The 14,112-nt window shown below is 48.4% G+C and overlaps 1 protein-coding gene across 1 annotated transcript in view; it reads left to right on the top strand.

Moving 5' to 3' along the window:
- LOC137422689 (inactive carboxypeptidase-like protein X2) overlaps positions 1–14,112 on the top strand; it is a 145,254-nt gene that overhangs the window by 125,996 nt on the left and 5,146 nt on the right. Inside the window, exon 12 of the mRNA XM_078772881.1 lies at positions 3,064–3,203. Coding sequence (XP_078629007.1) covers positions 3,064–3,203 — 140 coding nt within the window. The remainder of the gene's footprint in view (positions 1–3,063; positions 3,204–14,112) is intronic.

Consider the following 14,112-nt stretch of genomic DNA (forward strand, 5'->3'; position numbering starts at 1 on the left):
CACGGAGAAGCGCTACAAATCCTTTGTTCTTCCCCAACATACAGGGTGCACCATCAGTACAGACAGAAATAAGTTTATCCATCGGTAGTTTTTTTTCTTTAGCAAACTCCATGAAAGACGTGAATAAATCCTCTCCTCTTGTTGTCCCTTTCATTGGCAAAACAGCCAAGCTTTCCTCACGCAGTGTGTCACCTGCAGCATACCTGGCAATTATACTGCACTGAGATAGATGGCTAACGTCTGTTGACTCATCTAACGCGAGAGAAAAGTATGTCCCGGCGTTTATGTCCTTAATTTGTGTTTCCTCGACTTGATTTGCCATCATGATGCTACGATCGTGCACAGTTCTTGCTGACAGGGGCATGTCTTTTATTCGTTTGATTATCTTGTCTTTATTTGGGAAGTCATCAAACAGTTCATTGGCCACATCAAGCATGAATGTTTTGGCATACTCGCCATCTGTGAATGGCTTTCCATTCCTTACTATTGCCAAAGCACCCGCAAAGCTAGCGGAATTCCCGTCACCTTGCTTGGTCCACACACGTAGTTGCTGCTGACTCGTCTGCACTCTCCGCTGTAGCTCCTCGCATGCCCTTTTCCTGCTGTCCCCCGCTGGATATTTCGATGCAAATGAAGCATGGTGCGTATCGAAGTGCCGCTTTATATTTGACCGTTTCATCGATGCAATTTTATCATTGCATATTAGACATACCGCAGATCCTGCTCTCTCACCAAATGCAAATTCCTCTGTCCACGCAGCCTGGAATGCACGGTAATCATCGTCTTTTTTTCTTTTCGCCATCTTTTCCGTTACAAGGGTTGAAGCGGATAAACTAGTTGGCTATCTGATAAAATTGATTTCTTCACCTTTACAATGACGCGGACATGCTCGCGAGCCATTGGTTCCCGACCCGACCCACGGGTGACCCGTGACCCGTGAAATTTATCTTCAAAACTAATTTCTGTTTACTTTAAAATGACACAGTATTATTAAGAAATATCACAAGTATTTTAAAATCAGTTCCAAACTGATTTTTTTTTTTTTTTTTTCAACTCAAAATTGTCTGGGAGCCATATGCCGTCACCGGAAGAGCCATATATGGCTCGTGAGCCATAGGTTCCCGACCGCGGCTGTAACCCAACGAAATGTGAAAAAGTCAAGGGGGGTGAATACTTTCTGAAGGTACTGTATGTGACAAAATAGACTGCGGTGATTAACTGGTTTCCATTTCCACTCACTCCCTTGTTCCAGGCAATTCCAACACATCAAACTCCATTTATCTAGATCAAAGACAACTCTCATCACTCTTCCAGACTCATGAAGAAATAGTTAAAAAGGACGAAGTAAACCAACCTATTCCAAACCACTGAAGGATGAAGGCCTGTTGGAACGTAAATCCTGACCCTCAACAAATGTTGACAAGTGTTTGACATATTCCAGTTTCCAAGTGTGGTTTGGCAAAAAAGAACAGCATTGCTAATCAAACTCACAATCAACCAGTGGAGAAAGAAACAAATCTTTAGCCACCTGACCCTCCCACCTCTGGATAAATAGTTATCAATCAAAAATAAGCAAATGTGTAATGTGAGTCTTCTTCGTTCGTATGCAGCACAAGGCTGGGGTGGCGTCATTGGCTGAGGGTTTTTTGTATGTAAAGTCAAGACCCTTGGAAGAGTTGGAACACAGGATGGACCAGGACGCAACAGACCAAAAGGAAAAACAGAAAGAGAAGGGGGAAACGCCACAAGTAGGGCTGAGGGTCAAAATAGAGACGGACAACAAAGGAATGCGGGTAAGAATGAGAGGTATGGGAGGATGTAGGGAGTGGACAAAATGGAGACAGACTTGGGAGAAAAGCAGTGAAAACAAAGCAAGTGGGCTCAAAACAGAGACATAAGTAACTAGAACAACACTCGGTGGAGCGCATACCTCTGCCAGGCTGAACAGTTTACCTTTTGTATCCCACTGATAGGCCATATCCAGATCTAGATCTTCACCAAAATCGAATCAATTCGTCCTTGTCACACACCCAACATGTCCACCAAGTGTCGTCCTAAACCGTCCACAACCTTTTAAGGCATCCTGCTCACAGACAAACAAACAGTGGTGAAAGCAAAACCTCTCTTCACCTTTAGCTGACTCACCGAGCCTGAGAAAAGTCGGCCGGACCTTTACAAGGGGCACAAATTCGACAACTCAACACAACTCGGTATGTTTTGGCATGGAAAACTGGATGAAAACATGACCAGCAACACAGAAACGAACATCAAAAATTAAAACACAACCTATCTGGTCCATGAAACTTAGCTTTGTTGAGCTGGAGGGAGGAACTCACGAACCGGCATCACATAGCATTTAGGCCATCTATATATTCCATCTATATATATATTCTATATATACATCTATATATATACATCTATATATCTATAAATACATCTATATATATACATCTATATATCTATATATACATCTATATATATACATCTATATATCTATATATACATCTATATATATACATCTATATATCTATATATACATCTATATATATACATCTATATATCTATATATACATCTATATATATACATCTATATATCTATATATACACATCTATATATATACATCTATATATCTATATATACATCTATATATATACATCTATATATCTATATATACATCTATATATATATATACATCTATATATCTATATATACATCTATATATATACATCTATATATCTATATATACATCTATATATTCCATCTGGGAAGGCAATGGCAAACCACCAAGTGTAATTCTTGCCTAGAAACAGTTGCGGCATCACCAACGCTCTGTAAAGGCACATCAAAATTCAAAGAAATTATATTCCATATGCAGGGGAGGTGTGGAGTAATTGTAGAAATAAAATGAGAAAGGATCAGGGAGAGACAGTAAAGAGAAGGGAGAGCAGGGGAGTTCATGAGGAAAGAGAACTTTTCATGGAGTAAAACTTTTCAGAATGTAAAGATTGCTGTATTTACAAAGACGTCTCAAATTACATCAAGTACATTTTTTTTTTCCTAAGGTATGGGAGATTTCAGCTACCTGCACACCAACTGCTTTGAGCTCAGTATGGAGCTAAGCTGTGACAAGTTTCCACACAGCAGTGAGTTGTCCTTGGAGTGGGAGAACAGCAGGGAAGCACTTCTGGTATTCATGGAGCAGGTGAGACCGAGGACAGGATTGCTCAAAGGTGGTTTGCTCACCATTTTTACCTGCAACATGTCGCAGGTCTTGAAGAGCTTCACGTTGCTGTTGCGGTTCGTGTTGTGGGTCGATTTATGAAATGTGCACCCATTGGTCGGACAGCTGCCGGACTACACCCACATCTCTTGATTGACTCCACCCACCATAGTTCTGAGACAAAATGTTATAGCCGCCATCTTGTTTCCTGGTATGGCCAAACACATTAGGCCTGTATAGGCTTCCACTGACAATACACTGTACAGCTTTGATGCATCAGATTTCCATTTCCATTGGATTTGATAAAGCCGTACACGTCTCCCTTAAAAAATAGCGTTACTTAATTTTTGAACGGCGCCATATGCTCGTTCAATGCACGTTTCCCAATCGGCCCATTGCCACATTTTTAAAGCCAATTCAGCCTCTCTTAATGGCAAAGTCCAGTATCTCGAATGACCATGTACATGTTTTTATGAACAAAAGGTTTATTACCACAGAGAAAGCGGGAGGGAAAAAACTTGGAAACTCTGACGTAATGGAGGCCCGAGCCTCGATCTACTCTAATCTATATACCCCACAGATGATAATAACATGAACCTTCCTGCTGCTCCTGTTTGGAGTGGATGCACTACTTGCCTGAAATTAGACCCAGCTGTCCATCACATTCGTAATTGATAGTGAACCAAACCGTGAAGACCTCAGTGATGAATTGTATAATACCTTCAACAGCAAGAATGAGGGAGTTGAGTGGACAGAGGAGGTTAATATATATATATATATATATATATATATATATATATATATATATATACATATATATATATATATATATATATATATATATATATATATATTATATTGTAGCGACCCATGGGTCCCCCAAGCGAGACCAGCTACAGAATCTCCTTGCTCCAGCCGGTGACGTAACCGGCGGGCAAACCACGGCGCCGGGGTGGCCGGTCACGTGACCACCAAAGCGTGCTGCGCGTGCGGTTATAATCCTTTGCACCTGTCGGTCACGTGACCACCAAAGCGCGCCTCGCCTGAGAGGCGTGGCTTTCGGTTTCGGTTGTGCTTTCTGGTTGTGATATATATGCAGCCCGATAAACGGGCTTTTCAGAGTTCCCGAGTTGGTTTTTACAATAAACATCTTCTCGGACGAGTTTGTGTCTTGCCCGTCACTTCGTCCGTCTCAAGCAAAGGCCCTGCTCTTCACTGGTGACCCCGAATTTACGACACGCGATGGACACCGCAGTGTCCCTCAAATTGCACACCTTCTGGGAAGCACATGCCGCCGTCTGGTTTGCGCAGGCGGACTCCCAGTTCGCCCTGCGTAGCATAACGGAGGACGCCACGCGATACCATTACGTGGTCGCCGCGCTTGGCTCCGCGACCACCGCCCGCTGCCTGAGCTTCCTTCAGAACCCACCCGCTGACGGCAAGTACGACGCCATCAAGGCACTTGTTCTGGGCGCTTTCGCCCTCTCCCCGGCTGAGCGCACACGACGCCTGCTCGACCTTCCTGAGCTCGGCGATACGCGCCCGTCCGAACGCATGGACTACACGCTCACGTTGCTCGGCGAGCACCCCTCAGATTTCCTGTTTCGGGAACTTTTTCTTCGCCAGCTCCCGGCCCAGGTACGGGTCGCCCTGGCAAGCACGACCATCGTGAACCCCCGCGACCTCGCCAAGGAGGCCGACAAGATCGATTCGGCAAGCCAGCTCGTCGGGGTGGCGGCCGGGAGCCCTCCCGCCCACCCGCCCGCGACGCAGTTTCCTTCCCGGAGGCCGCCGGGCCGGCGCGACTGGCAGCAGCAACGCCGCGTCGCCCGGTCCCGACGCGTCGACCGGAGCCCCCGCCGGACCCGGCCTGGTGTTATTTCCACGCCAGGTTCGGGTGGCAGGCCCGATCATGTCGACCCCCGTGCACGTTCGGCAAGTCGGGAAACGGATGGGCCGGCGTTCCCTACCAGCAATGAACGCCGGCTGTTCCGGAAACCTGCTATTCATCGCGGACCAAGTGTCGGGGCGGCGCTTTCTCTGCGACACCGGTGCCCAGCTGAGCGTCATTCCCGCTTCGGCGTAGGACAGGCGGGCCGCCGTTTGCGGCCCCTCCTTAATCGCAGCCAACGGCTCCGCCATCCGCACCTTCGGCCCATGCACCGTCGCCCTCCGCTTCGGCAGCCAGCTCTTTAACTGGGAGTTCGTGACGGCGGACATCCCCATGGCTTTGCTCGGGGCCGATTTTCGGTGCGCCCACGGGCTGCTGGTCGACGTGAAACGCCGGCGTCTCGTCAACGCCGAAACTTTCAGCTCCCTGGCATGCGCTTTGAGCCGTTCCGTGCCCACCGAGTTTTCCTGCGTCCTCCCATTGGCAGACGACTTCGCACGTCTCCTCGCGGAGTTCCCGGCCCTCACGCGACTGACGTTTTCGGCCATTGCGATGCGTCACGGCATCGAGCATCACATCCCCACTACGGGCCCGCTTGTGTATGCCCGGGCTCGCCGTCTCGATCCCGCCAAACTCGCCGTCGCCAAGGCCGAGTTCGCCGTGCTGAAGCGCCTCGGCATCGTGCGGCGCTCCGACAGCGCCTGGGCCTCGCCGCTGCACATCGTCCCGAAGCCGGGGGGCGGATGGCGGCCATGCGGCGACTACCGCCGCCTTAACGATGCCACTACCCCCGACAGGTACCCCCATCCCGCACATCCAGGATTTTTCCGCCCGGTTGGCGGGGCGGACCATTTTTTCAAAAGTGGACCTGATTCGGGGGTACCACCAGGTGCCCATCCGCCCGGCCGACATCCCGAAGACGGCCGTTATTACACCTTTCGGCCTCTTTGAATTCCTCCGGATGCCCTTCGGCCTCAAAAACACGGCACAGGCGTTCCAGTGCCTGATGGACGGCGTGCTGCGCAACTTGCCGTTCCTCTACACCTACCTGGACGACATCCTCGTCGCCAGCACGTCCAGAGCCGAGCACCTCCTCCACCTCCGGATGCTGTTCGGCCACCTCAGCGAGCATGGATTGATCGTCAACCCGGCCAAATGTCACTTTGGTGTGGCGAAGATCGACTTTTTGGGCCACCGCATCACCCGGACCGGCGCCGTGCCGCTACCGGCCAAAGTCGAGGCCATCGCCGGTTTCCCGCACCCCCGCTCCGTCAAGGCGCTGCAGGAGTTCCTCGGGATGGTGAACTTTTATCACCGCTTCGTGCCCCGAGCTGCGCAACTCATGCGGCCCTTGTACGCCGCCCTCCGTGGCCAGCCGGCGAAACGCGACGTTGTCTGGTCCACGGATATGGACGCTGCTTTACCGGCACAAAACGGGCCCTCACCAACACCATGCTGCTGGCCCACCCGGTACCCCGGGCTCCCATCGCCCTCACCACGGACGCCTCCGACTACGCCGTGGGCGCGGTCCATGAACAATGGGTAAACGGGGCCTGGCAGCCGCTCACGTTCTTCAGCCGGCAACTCCTGCCCAACGAGTTGAAGTACAGCACCTTCGACCGCGAGCTCCTCGGGCTGTACATGGCCATCCGCCATTTTCGCCACATCCCAGAGGGCCGCCCGTTCACGGCTTTTGTCGACCACAAGCCGTTGGTTTTCACCATGGCCAAGGTCACGGAGCCGTGGTTGGCCCGCCAGCATCGCCACCTCTCCGCCGTGTCGGAGTACACCACGGACATCCGGCACGTCGCCGGGAAGGACAACGCCGTGGCCGACTGCCTTTCTCGAGCTGGCGCCAACGCCGTCCACCTCAGCGTCGATTTCGCCCTAATGGCAACAGACCAGGCCACCGACGGCACGGTGCAGGCGCTCCGGGTGGCGGACACGGGCCTCCGCTTGGCTGACGTCCCCTTCGCGGACACGGTCCTGCTGTGCAACATCTCCCAAGGCCGACCTCGCCCCGTTGTGCCGGTCACCTTGTGGCATCACATTTTTGCTTCGCTCCATGGCCTCTCTCACCCGGGCCGGAAGGCGTCCCAGAGGCTGGTGGCGGCGCGTTTCGTCTGGCATGGGCTGCGACGGGACGTCCGCGACTGGGCCAACGCCTGCACACCCTGCCAGTGGGCCAAGGTCCACCGTCATACCCAGGCTCCGCTGGCTCCCTTCACCGTGCCCGAGCGACGGTTCGACCATGTCCACGTGGACCTGGTGGGTCCCCTTCCCCCATCGCAGGGGTTCACCCACCTGCTTCCCATGGTGGACAGGACCACCAGGTGGCCGGAGGCCGTGCCCTTCGCCTCCACCACCACCACTGCCGACGTGGCCCAGGCTTTCATCGCGACCTGGGTCGCGCGTTTCGGCACACCAGCGGACATCTCGTCGGACCGCGGCCCACAGTTCACGTCCGAACTATGGGGCGCAGTCACCCGCACGTTGGGCGTTACCCTGCACCGCACCACGGCCTACCACCCCCAGGCCAACAGGTTGTGCGAGCGGTTCCACCGCTCCATGAAGGCCGCACTCATGGCCGACCTCCAGGACGACGGCTGGGCCGACCGGCTCCCGTGGGTCCTTTTGGGCCTCTGCACGGCTCCCAAAGAGGACCTCCAGGCATCCACCGCAGAGCTGGTGTACGGCCAGGCCCTCCGCGTACCGGGTGAGTTCATTCCCGACGCCACCAGCCCCTGGTCCGCCGCGCGCCAGCGCACGGACTTCCAGGAGGCCGCCCGACGTTTCGCCCCGGTGTCCACGTCCCGCCACGGCGACCCCCAATCCTACGTCCCCCCAGCAAAAAAGAAGAAAAGAAAAAAAAGAAGAAGAAAGCGAATGGTAAAAAGGGGAAAGGCAAAAAGGGGAAAGAGATGGGTAAAAAAGGGAAAAGAGAAGGGTAAAAGGGGAAAGGTAAAAAGGGAAAAGGGAAAGGTAAAAGGGGGAACAGTAAAAATGGGAAAGAGAAGGGTAACATGGGGAACAGTAAAAAGGGGAAAGAGAAGGGTAAAAGGGGGATTAGTAAAAAAAGGAAAGAAGGGTAAAATTGGGAATGGGAAAAATGGGAAAGAGAATGGTAAAAAGGGGAAAGACAATGGTAAAAAGGGGGAAGACAATGGTAAAAAGGGGGAAGACAATGGTAAAAAGGGGGAAGAGAAGGGTAAAAAGGGGAAGAGAAGGGTAAAAAGGGGAAAGACAATGGTAAAAAGGGGAAAGAGAAGGGAGAAATGGGGATGGGTAAAAAGGGGAAAGAGGGGTAAAAGGGGGAAAGAGAAGGTTAAAGAAGAGTAAAATGGGGAAAGAAGAGTAAAATGGGGGAAAGAAGCATAAAAAAGGGGAAAGAAGGGTAAAAAGAAGGGTTCACTCCTTCAATCCTCTTTTCTCCCACCTCTGGAACAAACTCCCTTACTCTCTTCAATCCCACTCCACCCTCCAGGTCTTTAAAACAGCTGTTCACCACCATCTCTTATCTTCCCCCATCCAAAACCTTGATCTTTTCTTTCAAAACCAAAACCTTGATCCCCAGCTAATTTCACCCCAAATCCTACACTTTTTTGAAATACCAACTTCTGTCCTGGAAGTCCTTGGTGTCCTTGTGTTTTATACTTCTCCCACCCCCCCCCCCACCCCCCCTTCCCACGCCTCCTTCCCCCAAGCCCTCTCCCTCCCACACATCTCCCTGCTCTCAAATGTTGTGTTTGTGTGCTTCCCCTTCTCTCCCCATCTTGTCTTCCACTTCCTCTTTTTATATATTTTGTTTGTCTGGTTGATTTGTTTGTGAAATAAATGTTAGCTCTTTCACGAGCCTCGATTCAGTATACAAAAAAAAAAAAAAAAAAAAAAAAAAAAAACTCCGCACGGCGGAGTACGTCTTCGTGCGCCACGACGCGCACCGGAGGCCGCTCCGGCCACCATACGACGGACCCTTCCGGGTCCTACGACGGGACAACAAGTCCTTCATCGTCAACATCGGCGGCCGGGCGGACTGGATTTCGCTGGACCGCCTCAAGCCGGCCCACATGGACGTCAGCCAGCCGCCATGGCTGGCTCTCCCACCGCGGCGCGGCCGCCCCCCGTCCACTGCACCCCCCGTCCGACCACCCGCCACCACACTTCCCCTCCCCCCTCCCCCCACTGCGACCGGCCAGGGGTCGTTTCGGTCGGGTCATCCGGACCCCCCTCAGGTTGACCTTCCTGGAACAAGTCCATTCTGGGGGGGCGTGTGTAGCGACCCATGGGTCCCCCAAGCGAGACCAGCTACAGAATCTCCTTGCTCCAGCCGGTGACGTAACCGGCGGGCAAACCACGGCGCCGGGGTGGCCGGTCACGTGACCACCAAAGCCTGCCGCGCATGCGGTTATAATCCTTTGCACCTGTCGGTCACGTGACCACCAAAGCTCGCCTCGCCTGAGAGGCGTGGCTTTCGGTTTCGGTTGTGCTTTCTGGTTGTGATATTATGCAGCCCGATAAACGGGCTTTTCAGAGTTCCCGAGTTGGTTTTTACAATAAACATCTTCTCGGACGAGTTTGTGTCTTGCCCGTCACTTCGTCCGTCTCAAGCAAGGGCCCTGCTCTTCAATATAATAAGTGAAATGTCCGTTTGTTTGTTCATTCATTTGTGAACCTACTCGTCTGAGCTCCCAAGGTTAATCGGCACAAAACTTTATAGGATAACATCTTTAGCACCCTGCACCTAAATAGGAGTTTTAAAACAGTTATTTTCTCACAATTCATAACTTAAAACCATAAGAGCCGCCACCTGTCGCCATGATCTCCTCGGGTCGATCCACATCTACAAATCTGTATAAAAAGCCCAATTTTTTACATTTCAACACGGATATCGATATAGTTTGATGGTGAGCTCCGATCATCAAATATTTTATCATATGTGAGAAACAACTCTTAATTACGATGTTACCATGCTCGCTAAGATCGGCAAAGAAGAGGCGCGTGCGATTTGGTCTCTTCCGAAGACAGAAGCCTCTTCCGGAAGATTGCTTTGCGCCGAACAGGCAGAAGAGAAGCAATATGGCGGCCAAGCATACAGTATTACTCGCGCTCATGATGGAAGAATTAGACAAAGATGACACTACATCACAAGTTGATGCAAATATCCAGATTGTGTTTTCACTTGCAAGTTTTGCTGCGTAAGTATAACCAGCAGCGTTTCTCCGTGACTGAAATTATGGGTGAAAACGGCGTATAATCAGGGCCCTTAGGGATATTTTGGGGCCGTTTGGTTCAAATTCTTCCAAAAGCACCAAATTTGGCCCAGATGTTGCCTATGTCATACTCTTTCGATTTTTGACGGGCGCCAAGACGGGCGCCCCCCCCCCCCCCGGGGGCACCATATTGGCGAAATACTAAATGGCCGCACCCGGATTAGAGGAAAATCAGTTAAATAACCAAAAGGGTTGGAATCATGTATGATACCACTTTTCAGGGGTTTTCGAGGTCGAGGAATCCAATTATGATGTTATTTTGATGATTCGAGGTCAAGGTCAAACCTCAAGGTCATCTTAAATGTCATTTTTGAGTCAAACATGTCGGTTTTTGAGTTTTTTGTCAAGATTTACGCGAGGTTCACCATTTTATGTTTCTGGGTTGGGTAATCGAACTCTGACCTTATTTTTGACAATTAGAGGAAATATTTACATGTCTATTTCCTAATTTTCAGGCATATGCAGTTCATCAGTCGAATTACAAAGGTACGGATTTTGATGTTTTATGAACTGTATGCCATATCCTTGTGTTTAATTTTTGTGCGATCATGATCCGGGTTCATGTATGCATGATTGTATACATGTCATAAATATGACGTCATAGGTCATGTGACCTGGCGGCCATATTGGATTTTATGAAAACCTTAAAAATGGATCCCTGCCTTCATTTTTCGATCGATTCATTTTGAACTTTGACCACTTATAGTACGCCATGTGATTGGATGCATATCCTAATTATGACGTCATAGGTCAGGTGACATGGCGGGATGGACCGGTATGGTCCCCGGATCATACCGCCCTTGGCGCCCGTCAAAAATCGAAAGAGTATGGCATGGGCAACATCTGCGCCAAATTTGATGCTTTTGGAAGAATTTGAACCAAAATATCCCTAAGGGCCCTGACTAGTATATATCACTCACTAATTACCAAGAAAACAACAAATAAGTAAAATAGAACTCGTGATTAAGTGAGTTAAGCCTGTTGTAATATCAACGTGTCATATATGACAAAGTTCTTTCAAAGTAATCGGCGAGGCCATTTTGTTTTCGAAGAGCCCGCACCTCTTCTGCTGGATAACCGGAAGAGGCAGAAGAGCTTCCGAAAAGAGAAGGGTCCAAATCGAACGACCGGAAGAGAGCTCTTCTCTCTTCCAGAAGTGCAAATCGCACGTGCCTAAAGAGTCATGCGACCTCTCAAATGCGCTAATTATTCAAAAACCGAAAATAGTACAACACAACCTATACATCGTTTTACAGGTAATTTTACTGCTCATCTAACATCACTCTCAAGTGTGAAAAATAGTTTGAAGAAAAAAAGGTTACCTCTTAGCTAACTTTCGTAAATATACACCTCCAAATATATACACTCAAAATATACATCCTATCGTTTAAAACCAGTGATGTTGATCCGTAAAACCTACATAGTTGTTTAGAGAATGTGTTCAATTGTCTAACAACCAAATAGATTTCGAATATCATTTAATTAAGAGGTTCCTTCAGCGTGAGACATCGTGGGTGGATCCGCGGGTAACCTTGGCAACCATTATTTTTTTCGATTTTCAAATGGTTTCTGGTCACTATTACAGAAATATTCAATCGCAGGTGAGATATATTTCATTTCTTACGATATTATCGATATGGCCGACCTCTTAACAGTAATTAACAGGTAATTTTACTGCTAATCTAACTTCACTCTCAAGTGTGAAAAAATAGATTGTAGAAAAAGGACCCCACGTGACACCAACCTCAAACCGATACTTGACAACAGGTGATCCAATGATTACCTCATCCTCACAACAAGGTGAGTTGTTGTTTTGCTCTTTGTTTGGGATCATCCTGCTTTGAGCACCCAAGGTTAATCACAACGAAACTTTCTACCGTCAGATTTTTAACCACTATATACCTGAAAATAGGTTCCATACCGTGAAGGTGATGAGGAGGTCATTTGGCCCGTTAGTTATTGTCGTGTTGCACTCCCGAGTTAATTTATTTACTAACCCGAGGTAATTTCTTTACTACACCTTCACTCCTTTACACAGTTTAAACCCTTTACGAGTTTGCCCATCCTAGAAGACGCCATGTTCCAGTTATCTCTCGTTCTAAATGTAAAAATTAAGTTTCGGCCACTTTTAAGTTTGTCCGTTCGGGGAGACATCATGTGGCAGTTATCACTCGTTCTTCGTGTAAAAACAAGATTCGGCCACACACGAGTTTGCCCGTCCTGCTGGAGAGAATGTGCCAGTTATCACTCGTTCTTATGTAAAAATGTGTTTCGGCCACATACGACTTCGCCCATCTTGGGAAATACCACATGCCATTTATCACTCGTTCCAAGTGTAAAAATGAGTTTCGGCCACATACGACTTCACCCATCCTGGGAAATACCACTTGCCATTTATCACTCGTTCCAAGTGTAAAAACGAGTTTTGGCCACATACGAGTTTACCCAACCTGCAAGATGCAATGTGCCAGTTATCACTCTTTCCAATGTAAAAATGAGTTTCGGCCACATACTAGTTTGCTTGTCCTGGGAGACGAAAATTGAACTCTTTGGCCTGAATGGAAAGCGCTAAGTCTGGCAAAAACTGAGCACAACTCATCACCCATCTAACACCATCCCTACAGTGAAGCATGGTGGTGGCAGCATCACACTATGGGGGTGCATTTCAGCAGAAGAGATTTCGAGACTTGTAAGGATAGATGCAACAATTAATGGAGCCATATACAGGCAAATCCTTGAGGAGAAGCTGCTTCAGAGTGCAAAAGACCTTCATCTGTGGCGAAGATTTACGTGTCAACAGGCCAATGACCACAAGCATACAGTCAAAGCAACACTGAAATGGCTTCAGAACAAGAATGTGAAAGTCCTCGAGTGTCTCAGCCAAAGCCCAGACTTAAATCCCATTGATAATCTGTGGACAGACTTGAAGATTGCTGTTAACAGATGCTCCTCATCCAAATTAACAGATCTTGAGCAAATCTGCAAGGAAGAATGGAAGAAACTCCCCCACTCCAGATGTGCAAAGCTGATACAGACATACCCAAGAAGTCTCAAAATTGTAATCGCTGCCGAAAGTGCTTTTACGAAGTACTGAGTCAAAGAGCAGAATACTTATGGAAATTAGATATTTCTGTGTTTCATTTTTCATTATTTTGTGGAGATTTCTAAAAAAAACAATTCCACTTTGACATTTGACAATTCCACTTTGACAATTCCCTTTCTGAAGGCACTGTATATAAATGTCCGAATGATAAAATGTCGTTTATTTCTAAAAAAAACAATTCCACTTTGACATTTGACAATTCCACTTTGACAATTCCCTTTCTGAAGGCACTGTATATAAATGTCCGAATGATAAAATGTCGTTATCAATTTTTCAAGTTAATTATGAACCAACTTTGAGTTATCTAGTGTAAGTTTGATTCCACACCCGATTTTAAACTGCCAGAAAGATGCAACAATAAGTACACCATCCTTCAGAGGTTACATGAAGTCGGTTTTCCTCTCTGCTAGCACTCACTGGTGGACACTAAAGGTACCTGGTAGAGTTTTTCATTCCTGCCCTGATATTTTGGCAGCATTATGGACCAGCAGGATAAATCACTTCCAGAAAGTCATGCAAACCCACAGTCAGTTGTTATGAATGCATGAATAAATCACAGAATATTATGGACACCCAATGGATGGACGCGATTTGTTATTATCAACAAGTCCGATAAATAGAACACAA

Source organism: Myxine glutinosa, chromosome 2 (assembly GCF_964187855.1).
Source record: "Myxine glutinosa chromosome 2, kmMyxGlut1.1, whole genome shotgun sequence".
Taxonomy (NCBI): Eukaryota; Metazoa; Chordata; class Myxini; order Myxiniformes; family Myxinidae; genus Myxine; species Myxine glutinosa.